The sequence below is a fragment of the Manihot esculenta genome, chromosome 1 (genome assembly GCF_001659605.2).
Source record: "Manihot esculenta cultivar AM560-2 chromosome 1, M.esculenta_v8, whole genome shotgun sequence".
Taxonomy (NCBI): Eukaryota; Viridiplantae; Streptophyta; class Magnoliopsida; order Malpighiales; family Euphorbiaceae; genus Manihot; species Manihot esculenta.
The window spans coordinates 6,267,165-6,284,164 of record NC_035161.2 but is presented as its reverse complement, the minus strand read 5'-3'; the positions used below and the strand labels follow the sequence as shown (position 1 = coordinate 6,284,164).

The 17,000-nt window shown below is 42.9% G+C and overlaps 2 protein-coding genes across 6 annotated transcripts; one reads left to right on the top strand and one right to left on the bottom strand.

The window, feature by feature from the left end:
• Positions 1-1,542: 1,542 nt before the first annotated feature.
• LOC110617807 (protein UXT homolog) lies at positions 1,543-5,632 on the bottom strand. 5 transcript variants are annotated; one of them, XM_021760818.2, is made up of 7 exons: positions 5,317-5,632; positions 5,066-5,240; positions 4,071-4,100; positions 3,466-3,567; positions 3,268-3,375; positions 2,162-2,216; positions 1,543-1,766 (listed from the first exon to the last, which is right to left on the bottom strand). In XM_021760818.2, exons 2-7 carry the CDS (start codon positions 5,155-5,157, stop codon positions 1,698-1,700), a joined length of 456 nt encoding a protein of 151 aa, XP_021616510.1. In that variant the 5' UTR covers positions 5,158-5,240; positions 5,317-5,632; the 3' UTR covers positions 1,543-1,697. The 5 variants fall into 5 exon arrangements, with proteins under 5 accessions (XP_021616510.1, XP_021616524.1, XP_021616515.1 ...); XM_021760832.2 differs by having other exon boundaries at positions 5,066-5,237; XM_021760823.2 differs by having other exon boundaries at positions 5,066-5,221; positions 5,317-5,631.
• A 6,708-nt stretch (positions 5,633-12,340) lies between these two features.
• Positions 12,341-13,100, top strand: LOC122723893. Its single transcript, XM_043957935.1, has 2 exons — positions 12,341-12,806; positions 13,054-13,100. The coding sequence occupies exons 1-2, from the start codon at positions 12,341-12,343 to the stop codon at positions 13,098-13,100; spliced, it is 513 nt and encodes a 170-aa protein (XP_043813870.1).
• Positions 13,101-17,000: the final 3,900 nt, after the last annotated feature.

The following is a 17,000-nucleotide window of genomic DNA, read 5'->3' as shown; positions in this document are numbered from 1 at the left end:
TTATTATTAAAATATCTAATAAAATTACTATTCGTTATGATTTTAAAATATGTGTTATGTTTTACTTGGTATATTTAGACTGATTTTAAAGTATAAGATATGTTACTTATTTAAATTTATTTGATATTTTAATAATATTTTAAGTCTAATAAATCTAAACGGAAAATTAAAATTGAAATATTTAGTAAGGGGTAAATGATATTTTCAGCAAAATTTCAACTAAATCTCGAGTAGGAGTAGGAGATCACTTTTCAAGATTTCTATGTTGAGTGTTGACACAAAGATCAAAGCAATACCAAGGGAGTAAAAAGGAGCAGGATTCCTTTTGTCGGTGACGGAAGAGAGTTCATGGGAAAGTAAAGGACCCGTAAATAATATCCAGAAGCAGCCGTATACATGAGAGAATCTAACAAACATATGATAATTTGGTTGCATTAGTGGTCCCATCAATTCTCCATCCTAAAATCCCATCAAATATACTTGTCAACTCAGACTTTTTCTTTGATCCAACGGACGGAAGCATCCTCCTACCTGCACCTAATGCCTAGCTAATACTGCCATTAGAGACTAGACCACCACCAAGTAAATGGTCTGGTCTGGTCTGGTCAGATAAAGGACCACTATCTTCTCACAAAATTTGTACAGTTTGATGTCTCCATGAGCTTGTATTTTGTATAGGTTTTTCAGTGCTGTCTAATGCCAAGTTACATCAGGTGACTTGAGGCATCTTGTTGCTTTTCTCCTAATTTATCTAAAATTATGAAAGGAAAAAATTATTTATTTCTGTTTTATTGTAACCAAATGAGACACTATTTCCAGCTGCTCGGGTGGAATCATTTTGAGAACAACAAAGAAATGAAGATAAAGAAAAGCATCAAGATTCAAGTTCTGCTTATGTACCTCCGAGCTTTCACTTCACCAAAAAGATGCTAATCCCTTGCTTTAGTATAGGTATGGCTTCGTGTCCTCTTCCATTTTCCAGCTGGGTAAACAGCAGCTTGCTCTGAGCTGCAGAACAGAAACGTGCTTGCTCTTATAGTTAAGAATAGAAATTCAGTTCTCTCTAAATTGAGCCTCCTTTGCATTGGGCTAACCCAATCTCAGTTGGGTCTTAAATGACATACCCAATTCTTAGTTTTAAGGTAAAACTAAGAATTAGGTGGTTAGTTTTACCAAGAGGCTCCTGTGTTGCCCAAAACCTCCCAAGTCATTTACAGTATATAGTGGGCTCTTAAGGAAGATGGCAGTACCTTGCAATAGAACATGAAAATGGGCTGAAACAGAGAAGGAGAGAGATTTTTTATGTAACCCAGCCATTACTCGATAAAAATAAAATAAAATTGCGCGGTAGTATAGTGCTAAAGAACCAAGGTGGTCCAGATTGCTAGAAATTCATAACATTGCAGCTTTCAAAGAGTCCATCCAGCAATCTGCCTTCCATGGTTCAGTGATTTCAACTTTGATCTTCATATGGATTGATAAACATATCTAAGATGACGTTTACAAAACAACTCAAACCAGAGTCGATAAAATTAATCAAAATGTCAAAATCAATGGAGCTTCATATATATGTCGTCATTATCCTTTACACAAGTCATTGTCTCCTTCAATTTACTCTCTCAGCCACCTCTTCCTATGAAACATGCAGATTATGCAATAAAGGGAAGGGATTACAGCATAAATTTAACTGGTAAATGTTAGAAAACATGTCCTGGTAAAGGTTTCTCAGCTGGAAGTTGGAGCAACTCACGAATCCCTTCACAAACCTGTGTGAAACCAACAAGAATGCTATTATTACTCAAATATCCTGAAAAATAACAATAACACTTTTTTACATTGATCAGGGGCAAAAAGCTTAAGGCAAGTTGTAAAACTGCTTTCATATTCAAATATCACCAAAAATGTCTTCTGACACAATTTAAATTTTGAATTGCACAGCAAAGGTTTCATGATGCAATCTTAATGCCACTGGAATTCAAGTAACCAAACAACTCTCTTAAATGGGACAAAATACCCTGGCACAAGGACTGAACTGGAAGTAGAAGCAGGAGCACATCAAATGGGAAAGCTGTGTGAAAGACGGGAATTGGGTGTTTGGGATCTTAGATGAAGGGATGGAAGAGCGAAAAAGCAGAAAACAACAATCGTTAGAAACACATACCAGCTTGATCTGAGCTTTAATTGATGCAATTTGGTTAGTGTACTCCTCTATTTGCCTGCAAATACAATTTACAGATTCTTTAGGTATAAATACATAATAAATTTAATGCATCCATGGAACTGGGTTATGTCAGGACAAGTGATACGCCAAAGCGTTGATACAAAAGCAGAGGCACAAGACAAGCCCACAGAACTAAAAGCAAATGACAGACCTAAGGGAAGCTAGCAGGGTCCATCGCCCACTTGAAATTTTAATTTGTAAGTGGAAGTAGGTTGAACATGAATTTGTTTTCAATAGACAGCCACATTTAACCTCCCTAGATTTTTTAGTAAAAATTTAAAAGGTTAATTTTACTTGTTAAGTATGCAATTTAGCCCCCACTAAATGTAAATGTTGTGTCCAGCACTGCTCGAAGCATCACATAACTACTGAATTATGTGAAAGTTGGTGATTGTAGCATTCTATTATACTGGTAAAATTATGTTTTGAGTTTCTAAAGACTAATCTTTGTTTGGTGGTGATAAAAAGGCTCATCATTAAAGGCGAATGATCCACAAATGGAATGAAGCCTTTGTTAAACCAGTGTAACTTAATGAACCAAATCTGGGGCATTGAGGTTTTCTACCCCAAAGCCAGTGCACCAACATTATAAATATTTCAGGTTTGCTCCACCAAGCACCAACTTCTGCCCCATATGCCCTTCAGAATCAGAGCACATTAAATGCTATCCCTAAAGTGATATATCATTACATGTTAGTAGCACAGAATTAACGCGACAGAACCCAGAAACTAAATAATGAAATTTAATTTACATATAGATAGTTATATTTGGTTTGATGAAGGTGTTTTTTTTTTTTTCATATTGCAAAATGAATATCATTGACCCCACAGCATTTGGTATTACAAACTAGATACATGATGTAACCCCTTATATAACAGCTGCTGCTAGAGAACATAACACAGTTATGGTTGGTATATATTTCTATCGAAACATTAACAAGTCATCTTTCTGTTTAGGTCTTCATCTGTTGCTCTTCGTTGTGGGTGCATGTGTCAAACACATACTTGCACAAAACTAGTTCATTTAACCGAGGGAAGTTGCATACCTGGCTATCTTTTCCTCCCTTTGTGATATGTAATTCAATGCTTCAGACCAGGTAAACTCCACATGAAATCCTAATCCAACGTCCACAAATATGCGTTGTGTATCTGGTCTGCAATATTCAAAAAATACCCATAATCCACAAACACCCTTCCCCATAAGCTACAAGAAAGTGGAGTATATCAAGGTAACCAAAACTTACACATCAGCTTGCATGTATACTTCAGAGCCAAGGTTAATCAATGTCCGAAGTCTGGTCACACTATTTTTCTCTAAATTTTCTATGTTTTTCCGCAAATCTGAGCTAGAAACAAAGTCAAGTAAATGTTGATAAATAGATGAAGTCATTTGCAACCCTAGCCTAAGTTTAGAAAAAGGAAGAACAAGCGAAAAAATAGTTTCTCGCCACCAGAAATTATAACAATTAAAAAGAATGAAAGGAAAAACAAAACATATAAGTCCATTAATTATAGTCATTTTGTAGAAGCATTAGTGCCTTAGGTCCTGCATCTTTGGTTGGTTTTGAGGAACCAAAATAAAGATGTCTCAAGTGCACAAGGCCCCTCACTTTTCAAGGACTGAGATCTGGCCATGAATGTAAAAGCCATCTCCTGTTTTTAATAGAAACTGTGACCTTCCAATCACAAAAAATAAGGTATTAAAACGCCTAAGAAACAAAACCGTTGCTCATAATGTTCCTCTTATCACATCAAAATTTAAGCAGCACAATTCTCATAATTGAGGAGATCAAATTAAAGCAAAACATTATAGAATTTTAATTAAAAGATGACTAATAGGGAAGGATACAAAGTCTTTTGTTGCTCGAAGACCTTGTCCCTGCCAAGTAAGAAAAGGAAAAATGGTTAAGATGCAATTGCCATTGCTTAAACTATAATTGCTTCCTTATTTGAGTCTAAATAGAACAAGTAAAAAAGCAGAATCCAAAGCATTTCCTTTCAGCAGCATATATTTTGAGGCAATCATTCTCATTTAAACTTGTTAAATTTAGGCCAGGCCTAACTCACTTCAAAAGCTAGCTCTAGCTCAAGGGGGAGGAGTGCCTATGGCCCATATAAGGAGCACATTACCCTTTCCACAACCAATGTGGAATTCAACGCCCTCCTCGTACCTAGAATTTTTACTGGTGCATGATATATTTATAGGAGGCCCAACATCGGATGGGAGGCTCCGATATTATGTTAAATTTATGTTAAATTTAGGTCAGGTCTAACTCAACCCAAAAGCTATCCCAAGGGGAAGGAGTGCCTATACGCCATATAAGGGGCATATTACTCCTTTACACAACCGACCGATGTGGGATTCAGCAAAACTTATGAATCTTGGTATACACCAATTCCAGCAGAAATTGCTAAAAAGTATCAACTAATTATTTGCATCCATCCTCCAAGAGAACTAATAAAATTTGAAAAACTCCAATTTTAGCCACCACAACATAAGTAGGTATTTCAAATAAAAATATCAGTTACACCAACAAAATGCAGTACCAAAAGCATATTCAAACTATGAGGCTAACACAATGGAATACATCAAGATTCCAAACAGACCGTGCGTAAATCTAGAAGGGGGCCAAAAACTGCTAATAAATGAGAAATTCATACAAAATATATGGACTGAGCCGTATTCATGTTCCTTATTAAAACAATATATACTAATCTCAAGAACAGATTCTATATAACAATTGCTACAAGTTATAAATAACTGAAACAAATAATTTTTTTCATTCAATCAATCAATAAAAATAGATTCAGAATTCCAAAATCGCATGCCCAAGGCTTAATTACCGTTCAGCAATAGCTCTAACAAGATCGGGTTTCAAACGACGATCGACAAATTCCTCAAATTTCTGTATTTTATCCTGACGGTAGCTTTCCATTTTCAGGTCCTATATATAACAAACCAATGTGGAGTTCATCCAGGCATTTTATCAAGCGCTATAACTGCAGAGAAACAAAACTACTATAGAAAAGTAAACAATATTCCACTGGAGACAAAGAAGAAAACTGCCGAAATAGAATAGGGAAAGGTTAAAAACCTGTGGTGGAGGAGCAGCAATGGATTAGTTGCAGATAGTAAACTAAAGACGGCTTCACTTGCGGAGGAGGAGCAACCTGGAAACGTGCCGAGGAGGAGCTGCACCGACTCTGACTGGCTACGTGCCGATGAGGAGCTGCAGATGCGATGATCGACGTGCCGCTGAACAATGAAGTGGATGCTGCTGGCAGCCCGCTTGCTGCGGTTTTTTTTTTAAAAGAGAGAGAAAGTTGTTTTTTTTATATAAGAAAGAGCGAGAGAGACAGTTACACGAAAAGTAAGATTTGGATCTTGTTTGGTTTGGGTTAATTCACAAACTTAACCGACGTTTGGGAAGGGTAGAGTAAAGAAGGTCTTGTATAGTTTTATAAAATATTTTTTTATTATTTTTAATTTATTAATTTTTTATTATTTGAGAAGGATGAAATATTTTTTAAGGTAATTGAAAATTTTTAAATAAAATATTCTCAATTTATTAATTTAGTGGGTTCAAATTAAAAGTTTGCTTTACTTTAAAAACCAATATTGTCTCCCAAACACTTTGAAAATTTTTTCATTACCTTAGAAAACATTCTTTCAGAAAAAAAAAAAAAAAACGTTTCTATGAATTATTTATTTGATTGTTATTTTTTCTTCACTTTCCAAAAATTGAAGGAGACAAAGGATTTCAATCAAACAAACAACGCCTTAGTAATGGTGCTGCTGTGCTGCGTTTTAGTTGAGATTTTTTTTTAATTATATAGCTTATGGGATTAAGAAAACTATTCTAGTTTTAAGAAATCGTTTATGTATTTAGTATTAAAATTTAATTATTTATTAATTTAATGAATAGGATTATATTGACATATAAAATTTGTTCTCAACGCAAATAATAAAATTATTATAATAAAAGTATTATAAATTTTGATAATAAATCAATTGTATTGACATATAAAATTTGTTAAAGATTTCAGTTTATGCAAAGATGATAGTTTTTTTTTTTTTTTGGAGTATAATAATATAACGAAGGAGATATACAATTGAGGAAGAGGGGAAATTTAGAGCAAGGGTAATGAAATATGAATGACCTATATATAAAGAGTAATAATATATTACCAATATGATATATTTTTTATTATTTAATCTTAATTAAAAAAATAAAATATATTAATAAATTTATATAGAAGTTTTCATAAAAATTTTAAGCAGTGGAAAATAATTTTTTATTTTGAAAATAAAAAATTATTTTTTAAAAAATAATTTAATTTTTTTTATTAAGTATATTTTTTTTAATATTCTAAACATTAAAAAATATAAAAAATATATATATTTTTCTAAAATAAACGGTCGCATTGTATCTAGATATTGAAATAGGGAGAGAGAGATGGGGTGTATTGATAATAACAATTAACATATAATGATATAGAGGTATAACAATTTATTGAAAATTAAAAAAAAAAAATATTAATACATGTGATGACTTCTGAGTTCACCTCATCCCAGCCTAGGGTCAAACCCAAGAAAATAGCCCATTACTTAGAGATCCTCAAGCCACTCACGTCAAATGGGCTCAGTCCGTTCAGCCTCACGACCGGGTTTCATCTGGCTTTCTCCACCAGGCCGGCCTTGTCTTCATTACACCTCGGATCGATTCCATTTGGGCCCTGCTTTGTTCCTATTCTCCGGTCCAGCCCGGAACCCGAAGGAGGATTCATCCATCCGCCTTGCAGACCCGCCTACCTGCGCACAGAGAGAATCAGAGACCGTTGCGCATGGAGCAGAGATCTGATTCCCTCGTACGTCCGTATCAGCATAGCAGTGACAGGTGGTCTAATGATACTCGTTCTGTTGGCACGTCACTAGCAGACAAAAGGAAACCTATAAAAGGAGAAATACTCGCCTCTAGGTTTAAGCCTTTCCTAAGTTTTACAGAGCCCATTGTAAAAACCCTATTTTCTGGATCTCAGATCATCAATTGGCGCCGTCTGTGGGAAACGAAGGAGATCTTTTCATCACCGGAGTTTCACTCTTAACCTAACCTACTGAGATCCACGATGGCTAATCACAATGAAAGCAACCTTAACATCCCAAATGACCTGAGCTCTGCTCAAGAGGGGCAGCAGTTCTCCTTTTCTAGCCCTACAACACTAAACAACCAAACACCCATTCCTCTCAATCCCTCGCCAAGTTTGGCAGGGAATGCTCCCACCGCTACCTTATCCAACCAAGACCTTCAAACCATGGCCCTCCAACTACAGAACACCGCCCACTGGTTAGGACAGATAATGCAACAAAGGGGCCTCAGCACCCCGATGAATACACTCCTAGTGGTAGAAGAACCCCAAACCAATGAGCCCCAACCTATCCCCGACCGCCTTCAAACCAGTAGCCGCGGTGCCGGGAAAAGGGAGAGAAGAGCCGGAGAAGAGGAAGAGCCAGAGGCCCGAATCCATGGAAGGAGGGTGAGGGAGATGATAGAAAATGATGAGGCTGACAACTGTTCCGTCGGGACAACCAGGTGGACCAGAAGTGAAGCAGAGGAGGAAGAATATCGCCTGGAGAAGAAGCCCAGGCCGGAAGATGAGGATGTGGACCAGAAGCTGCAGAAGTTGAGAGAGCAGCTCTTGGCCGAGCTGGGAAAGAAGGATCAAAGCCAAACCTTCCTGCCCACTTCTTCGCCTTTCTCGAAGTGGGTGCAGCAGGAGACTGTCCCTAAGAAGTTTATGATGCCATCAATGGCAGCCTATGACGGAGCCGGTAACCCGAGGGAACACGTCATGAACTACAAGACCTTCATGAAACTGCAAACTTTATCGGATGCCTTGATGTGTAAGGTATTCCCAACGACGCTCTCGGGGCCAGCGCGAGCGTGGTTCAACAGCCTAGAGACTGGAAGCATTGGAAGTTTTGGAGATCTGGCCACTCGTTTCATCAGCCGGTTCATCGCCGGGGTGCCAGCGGATAGGAAGACGAGCTATCTGGAAACAGTAAGGCAGAGACGGGAGGAATCGCTTAGAGAGTATGTAGCTCGTTTCAATACGGAAGCCCTGCAGATTCCCGAGCTCGATGAGGGAAGGGCGGTGGAGGCCATGTAGAAGGGGACGACCTCTGCCGAGTTCTTCGGCTCATTAAGCAGGAAGCCTCCGACCTCACTGGCCGAGCTAATGAAGAGGGCTGAGAAGTATATAAGACAGGATGATGCTCTAGTGACAAGCCGATTCGCCAAGGGAGTGGCAGGTAAGGAGAAAGCCCCGGAAGAAAGGAGGCAGGAGAAGCATGAAAAGAAACATGGCAAAAGGTCTGAGCCTTACAGACAGCCCTAGGAGCGAAGGGACCAAAGACCTCTTCCCCCTCGGGCCTCAGAGCAGAGGCTACTCCCTTCATGGGTTCCGGAGAAGCCGACCCCACTTAATGCCTCTAAAGCCGAAGTGCTCGTAGCCGTCCAAGACAAAGAATTCTTACAATGGCCCAAGCCCCTGAAATCGGAAGCCGACCAGCGAAATCTTGACAAATACTGTCAGTTCCATCGTACTCATGGTCACGACACTAATAACTGTTTCCAGTTGATTGCAGAAATCGAGAGGTTGATAAAGAGAGAGCACCTGAAGAACTTTGTAAAGAAACCGGAAGGACAAAGACCTCAACCCAATCCGGCAGTCCCAACGCCAAGAAGAGCAGGAGCTAACGCTGTGAATGACGGGTCCAGTGGAACCATCAATATGATCGTAGGAGGCACAGGAGGTCGGATGAGCCGAAGGGGGAAAAAGAGAAACCGAGAGGGAGAAAACAGCAGTGTTGAGGTCATGCAGATCGTCGAACACTCTTTAGCAACCATCACTTTCTCCTCGGAGGACGCTCAGGGTGTTCAGATGCCTCATGACGACGCCCTTGTCATTGAAGCTGTCATTCACAACTACTGGGTAAAGAAGATCTTGGTGGATGACGGAAGCAAGGTGAACCTGTTGCCTTATCGAGTCTTCCAGCAGATGGGAATTCCTGAAGAGCAACTGGTTCGGGATCAAGCCCCGATTAAAGGGATTGGAGGAACACCAGTGACGGTGGAAGGGAAAATAAAGCTAGCCCTTACTTTGGGAGAGGCTCCGAGGGCTCGCACCCATTATGCGATGTTCCTGGTGGCTAAACTCCCCCTGAGCTACAACGCGATCCTGGGGCGACCTGTGCTGTTCGACTTTGAGGCCGTCACCAGTATCAGATATCTGGCGATGAAGTTCCCAACAGAAGCAGGGGTGGGGATAGTTCGGGGAAGCCAAGAGGAAGCAAGGGCAGTATACCTGGCTACAGTAGCAGAGCCGAGCATAACAGAGGAAGGGATGGATTCAGAAGTCTTAGAGGTCAGGGACGAGAAAACAGAGGCAAGGACAGAGCCGGTAGGAGAACTGGAGACTTTTCCATTATCAGAGGGGGAAACAGATAAAGTCTTCAGTCTCAACGCCGGCCTCACAAAAGAGCAGAAAACCAAGGTCATGACTCTGGTCCGAAGTCACGCACCAAGCTTCGCCTGGAAGCCTTCTGACATGCCCGGAATTGATCCCGAAGTGATGACACATAAGCTGAATGTCCTCCCCGAAGCCAAACCAGTGAAGCAGAAGAAGAGGGTGGTAGGAAGGGAAAAGCAACAGGCTACCAGGGAGGAAGTACAGAAGTTAGAAGAGGCAGGCTTCATTAGGGAAGTCATGTACCCGCAGTGGTTAGCTAATCCTGTACTAGTCAAAAAAGCCAATGGCAAATATAGGATGTGCATAGATTTCACTGACTTGAATCAGGCTTGCCCTAAAGATTGTTATCCCCTCCCTAATATTAATAAAATGGTCGATTCTACGGCCGGTTTTGATTATATGTCGTCTTTGGACGCAATGTCTGGTTATCATCAAATCCCAATGGATAGGTCGGATGAAGAAAAGACCTCGTTCATAACAGAAGATGGGACTTATTGCTATAGAGCCATGCCTTTCGGATTGAAAAACGCAGGGGCAACTTACCAAAGACTGATGAACAAAATCTTCAAAGAATAGATCGGCAGAAACGTAGAAGTTTACGTGGACGACATGGTGGTCAAGAGTCTAACTTTCCAACAGCACGTGGCAGATTTGAGGGAGGTGTTCGGAGTGTTAGATCAGTACAGAATGAAGTTGAATCCAGCAAAGTGCGCCTTCTTCATCAGAGGAGGAAAATTCCTGGGATACATGGTGAGTGGGAAAGGCATCGAGCCCAACCCGGAGAAGGTAGAAGCCATACTAAATATGTCAGAACCGACCTGCGTAAGGGACGTCCAGAAACTGACCGGGAGAGTAGTGGCACTTAATCGATTCATGTCAAGGTCGGCAAAAAAGTGTTTACCATTCTTCAGGAAGTTGAGGAAAGTGCCAAACTTCGAATGGACAGAAGACTGTCGAGAAGCCTTCAAAGAACTCAAAAGTTATCTCAGCTCGCCTCACGTGCTTAGTAGTCCCATAGAAGGTGAGGAACTTCTGATATACCTGGCAGCCTCTGAACAAGCAGTTAGAGCCGTATTGGTAAGGGTGGAAGAAGGAGAGCAGAAGCCTGTTTTCTATGTCAGCTAGGTGCTTAAAGATGTCGAGGTCAGATATTTGAATATTGAGAAGATAGCGTATGCTCTACTGCTGGCAGTCCGGAAGTTCAAGGTTTACCTGGAAAGCCACCAAGGAGTAGTGATGACAGATCAACCATTGAATAAGATTCTGCATAGACCAGAGACCTCAAGTCGGATGCTAGCGTAGTCCCTTGAGATCAGTCCTTACTGCCTAGAGTACCGATCTCGAACAGCTATAAAATCTCAGGCCCTTGCCGACTTCATAGCAGAGTGCACATTCAGTAAGGAACAAGGAGAATCATCTTCAGAAGTATCAAGGAAGGAAAGAAAGGAAGAACTCTTCCAAAAGTTCAACTGGAAGTTATATGTGGATGGGGCTTCAGGCGCCGGAGGCAGCGGTGCAGGAATAATGCTTAAGGGGCCTGGAGAATTTAAGGTTTGCTACGTCCTGCGCTTAGGATTCAAGGCCTCCAATAATGTGGCGGAGTATAAAGCCCTAATAAACGGAATGATGGTGGCAATGGAGGTAGGAGCAACCGACCTCGAAGTAAATAGCGACTCACAACTGGTGGTCAATCAGATAACTGGGGCATATCAGGCCAGGGATCCAACCATGCAGAGTTATCTGGCAAAAGTAAAAGCAATAGAGGCTGAGTTCATAGATCAGGGAGTTACCATCAAATTTCAAAGAATACCACGAGAAGAAAATGAGGAAGCAGACCTGCTTAGCCGGTTGTCCAAAGAAGAACTAGAACAGCTCCCCGATGAAGTGTACATACAACATGTCCATACCCCTGCTTTTAGCAAAACAAACACGGTGCTGCAGGTGGAACAAAGCCCGACTTGGATGACCCCATACCTAGAATACCTGGAGAAGGGAAAGCTTCCCGAGGATAACGACGAGGCCAGAAAGATAGCAACTCGTGCCGCCAACTATCAAGCAGTAAGGGGGACCTTGTACAGAAAAGGGAAGTCCAGCCCGTGGCTCCGGTGTGTAAGCCCGGAGGAGGCTACAAAGGTGATAGAAGAGATACACAGGGGAATATGTGGAGCTCACGAAGGGGCAAGGACATTAGCCAATAAAATATTCAGGCAAGGGTACTACTGGCCCACTGTTAAAAGGGAAGCAGAAGAGTTCGTCCGAAGGTGTGACGTATGCCAAAGATTTGCTAATGCCATCAGAGTCTCAGCCACTCCTCAAGCCAGCATATCCAGCCCATGGCCATTCTCACAATGGGGAATAGACATCCTAGGACCCTTCCCCAAGACCACGGGGCAGAGGAAGTTCGTGGTGGTGGCTGTAGAATACTTCTCAAAATGGCCAGAGGCAAAAGCAATAGCCACGATTACAGCTCGCAAGATGATAGACTTTGTATGGGGAAATATCATCTGCAGATTTGGCATACCAAGAGTGCTTATCTCAGACAATGGCAGACAGTTCGACTGCAGCACCTTCCGAGCATTTACGGCAAACATGGGCGTATGGCACAAATTCTCCTCCGTAGCTCATCCTCAAACTAATGGTCAAACAGAGGTTACCAACAGAGCTATCCTCCAGGGATTAAAGAAATGGCTAGATGGGGCAAAGGCGAACTGGGCAGAAGAGCTCAACAGTATCCTATGGGCACTCCAAACTACCCCTAGAACGTCCACAAAAGAAACGCCCTTTGCACTTGCTTACGGCACAGAAGTCGTAGTCCCAGTCGAGCTGCAAATCCCCACCCATCGAGTCCAATTTGTTAGCGAGAACAGTAACGACGACAAACTAAGGAGCAACTTGGACGCTCTCGAAGAAATTAGGGAGGAAGCACAAGTCCGAGCTGCCGCCTATCAACAACGGGCAGCTCGTTACTATAACCAAAAGATCAGGGAAAGAAGTCTAAAGGTAGGGGACCTAGCCCTCAGAAACTTGGAAGCCACGGAAAAAAGAGCTGCAATGGGTAAGTTGGCACCGACCTGGGAGGGCCCATTCAGAATAACAAAAGTGGTCAGGCCGGGAGTATACCGAATTGAAGATATGCAGGGGAACCCTGAGCCCCATGCTTGGAATATCCAACACTTGAAGAGGTATTTCCCTTAAAATATTTGTAAAGAAAAATATTATACTCTGAAAAACACAACTGAATAAAATAACGCCATTCTTTATATGATAATGTTATTTCTATTATGAATGTCACTTTTCAAAAGGAAAAACAGAATATGAAGACCCTGTGGCAGAGAAACCTCAGGGGTAGAAGACCGGGATCCCTAAGAACTCCCGGAAAAACAAAACAAGAACGGCCGGTGAGGATCTTAAAAGACCTCCCGGAGCATGAAGACCGAGATCCCTTAGAACTCCCGGGAAAACAAAGAAGACCGGGATCCCTAAGAACTCCCGGGAAAACAAAACAAAAACGGCCGGTGAGGATCTTAAAAGACCTCCCGGAGCATGAAGACCGGGATCCCCTAGAACTCCCAGAAAAACAAAGAAGACCGGGATCTCTAAGAACTCCCGGGAAAACAAAACAAAAACGGCCGGTGAGGACCTTGAAAGACCTCCCGGAGCATGAAGACCGGAATCCCCTAGAACTCCCGGGAAAACAAAGAAGACCGGGATCCCTAAGAACTCCCGGGAAAACAAAACAAAAACGGCCGGTGAGGATCTTAAAAGACCTCCCGGAGCATGAAGACCGGGATCTCCTAGAACTCCCGGAAAAACAAAGAAGACCGGGATCCCTAAGAACTCCCGAAAAAACAAAACAAAAACGACCGGTGAGGATCTTAAAAGACCTCCCAGAGCATGAAGACCGGGATCCCCTAGAACTCCCGGGAAAACAAAGAAGACTGGGATCCCTAAGAACTCCCGGGAAAACAAAACAAAAACGGCCGGTGAGGATCTTAAAAGACCTCCCGGAGCATGAAGACCGGGATCCCCTAAAACTTCCGGGAAAACAAAGAAGACCGGGATCCCTAAGAACTCTCGGGAAAACAAAATAAAAACGACCGGTGAGGACCTTAAAAGACCTCCCGAAGCAGGAAGACCGGGATCCCCTAAAACTCCCGGGAGAACAAAGAAGACAAATCCTAAGCTACCGATGAAAAATCAAATTTCGACCTCCCGAAGGAGCTCGGGGCGCAATAACCAAGAGCGCCACAGCCCCAGGCCAATCTTCAAAAGCGAGCTCGGTACAGCATCCACCTCGCAAATTGACCTCTGGCGCTGAACTAGCTAGCCTAGAAAGAGGTCCGAACAGCAAAGAGTCTGGACAATACTCAGGGGTACAAGAAGCGTTGCAGATTGTAGGTATAAAAGCCTAAGCAAAAAGCAAAGAATCGATCTCCCAACTCGGATAGACTCGCAGCATGCAACATTCAGGAGGATAAATACGGGCAAAGGATCGTGTTCCTAGCTCGAGCCAGTCGGTCATGAACAAACATTTAGCAAAGAACAACCCAAGCAGAAGGAAAACGACAAAAGCCGACCTCCCCGTCCCAGTAGAGCACGAAGATTAAGTGGCACCACCCAACGAAAGGTCACTTCGAAGAGGACCAGACAGCCGAGCTCACAACTAAAAAAGCAAAGTAAAATCACCTAAGAGGAGGCCATGCAAGTACAAATAAAATACAGGGATCCACTCCCTCACTATTCATGTAATAAATATTGAGGAAGTAAAAGGGCAATCCGAGGAAAATCTAATGGCACGAAACAGATAAAACTTCAGCTCCAGTCCCCGTCAAGACAGAACTAGAGGCAGAAAGGCGAGTCCTGCGCATCATCACGACAGGTACATGATTCGACTCACTATTACTCAACAGAGGCTATGTGCCCGAGCTCACATTAATAAAGTAACAAGGATAAAAACTTATAAATTGAACGACTCAAAAACAAAGCTCATAAAGCATGGTTAACCCAGCTCGGAAAGAGCTTACGAATAACTGAATCCCCGGTTAAAATTTTCAGTCTTGATTAGCTGAGCGCCAAAAGATGAAAAACGATGTAGTTAATTCTTTACAAAGCTTATTAAGCACGGCTTAAGCATTTCTTGTCAAAATCATCAAATTTAAACAAGTCAGACTGTTTAAACAGAATAAGTAGTCAGGCCTAATGAGGCTGAAGCAACAGGCAAAGTAAATGTAAGTGAAATTTCATTAAAGACAAAAAGATATTACAACTTATTTATCTGTTGAGTTTGAAGGACAAACAGTCCTTAAGGGACTTACATTTCTCGGAATGTCATCGCCTATAGTATCTTTATTTACATTTACATCTGAAGGAGATCTGGCACCCTTCAACTCAGATCTCCCAACGCCAATAACAGGCACGATCTCCAACCCTGGGCCGGGGTCTCCCTCTTCAGGCTCGGGGTCGTCACCTTCAGTTCCGAAGTCCTCCATATTGTCCCCCTGTTGCTCGGACTCTTCCCTAAAAGACCCAGCTGCAATGCGAGAGGTTCCTCTAGGCAAGGGGAAATCATCTTCCCCGTATAGCACATCCTCGCCATCAGAATCCATTTCTCTAGCTCGAAGTTCTGCCAGAGGAGTATCAGGAGCACGTCTGACTTCTCTTAAACCCCTATTGTACCCAAACCTGAACATGCGGAAGGCTTTTTGCCAAATAGCAGTCTTCATCTCCGCAGAGGCTTTATACTCGTCCAGATGCGACTCACAGGCCTCAGCTATAACCGCCTTCAATTCAGAGGAATCCTTATAGTCTTGGAGGTGAGCTTCACAGGCCTGCTCAATCTTTCTTTTCAGCTCATCCGACTCCTGATACTCCTCCAGACGCTTCTCGCACTCCAGCTGGATCTTATCCTCAGCCTGTCTAGCCACCTCGAGCAGGGCCGAACATTTACGTTCTAAAGCCCTGACTTCATGGCTAAGCTGTTGATTACGAAGCGTAGACTCCTCGACCGATGAAGCCAGGTCTCTGATACGCTCAGAACTCGTGCTCAGCTCCTGCTCAAGGACCTCCACCCGAGCCAAGGCCCCCTCCTTTTGAATATTCACCTTATTCAGGTGAACTTGAAGCCCCTCAAAATCAGCCTTCAGGGCCTCATACTAGCACTGGATCTCCTCCTTCTGGCTTATAGCCTCATCCCTTTCACGAAGGGTCTCCACCAGGGAGGACAGCTGCTTCAAAACTTCTTCACTTTGAATCTCTGCTGCAGCCGCCCTCTCATCAGACTCCTTGAGAACCCTGCGAGTATGAGACAACTCTGCCTCCAGGGACTTGGTATGCTCTTGCGCCTCAGTCGTTCTCCCGTCAGCTCTTTTGAGGGCCTCCAATGCAGAATGCAGCTCCGCTTGGAGGGACTGGGTATGAGCTCGAGCTGCTGTAAGGTTGCCTCTAGCATCACTAGTTGCGGACAAATTCTCCTCCAGACGCGCCTCCTCTATCCGGCGGTCCACAGATTCCCGGAGGGAGTGATCGCGGGCATCCACCTCCATGAAGAGGCCCATCACCTAAAACAAAGGAAAAAGCTGTTAAAACAAAGAAAACCAGAATGAATACAAAGGAGGTAGCTTAGCTTACCATCAGAAGCATCTCCCTGATCGTGTCTCCGAGCTCCCCGCGAGGTCGGGAACGGAACGCTGCTTGCTCCCTAGTAGAGCTGGCTAAAAGACCAGTGAGAGCAAGCAAGCGCAGATCCGAAGCCTCCAAGACGCCACCGAACATCCGTTCCTTGACAATCTCAGCAACCACGCTCGCTGGGGACTGATGAGTGATATCCTCTGCATTCAGAATGTCGTTATCAGGAGCGGACAGCAGTGGTATCACAGGGACTTCTTTCTCTTTTCCAATAGGAGGGAGAGCTGGAGCTGATCCCTTGGAAGCTTTGGATTTTTTCCGAGCTGGAGCTCTCTTCAGGGGCATCCCTGGTAGGAGCCTCCGGGACACTATCCTCAACAAGAATGATCTCCAGTCCTGTCCCGGGAGCCTCCTCTTCAATAACAGGGGATTCAAACCTTCCCCTTGGTGCCTCCTCAAAAGGAAGAGCAAGATCCGCCCTCGCTTGTTTGATGTCCCCAGCCTGCTTCACAACAACTAGGGGAGCTCCCTCCGCATCCTCCGTAGAACCCTGACCAGACTCTGACTCCTGAACAGGTTTTAGAGCAGGAGCCGACCTGCCACGGCCAGACGGCCGAGAGGACTT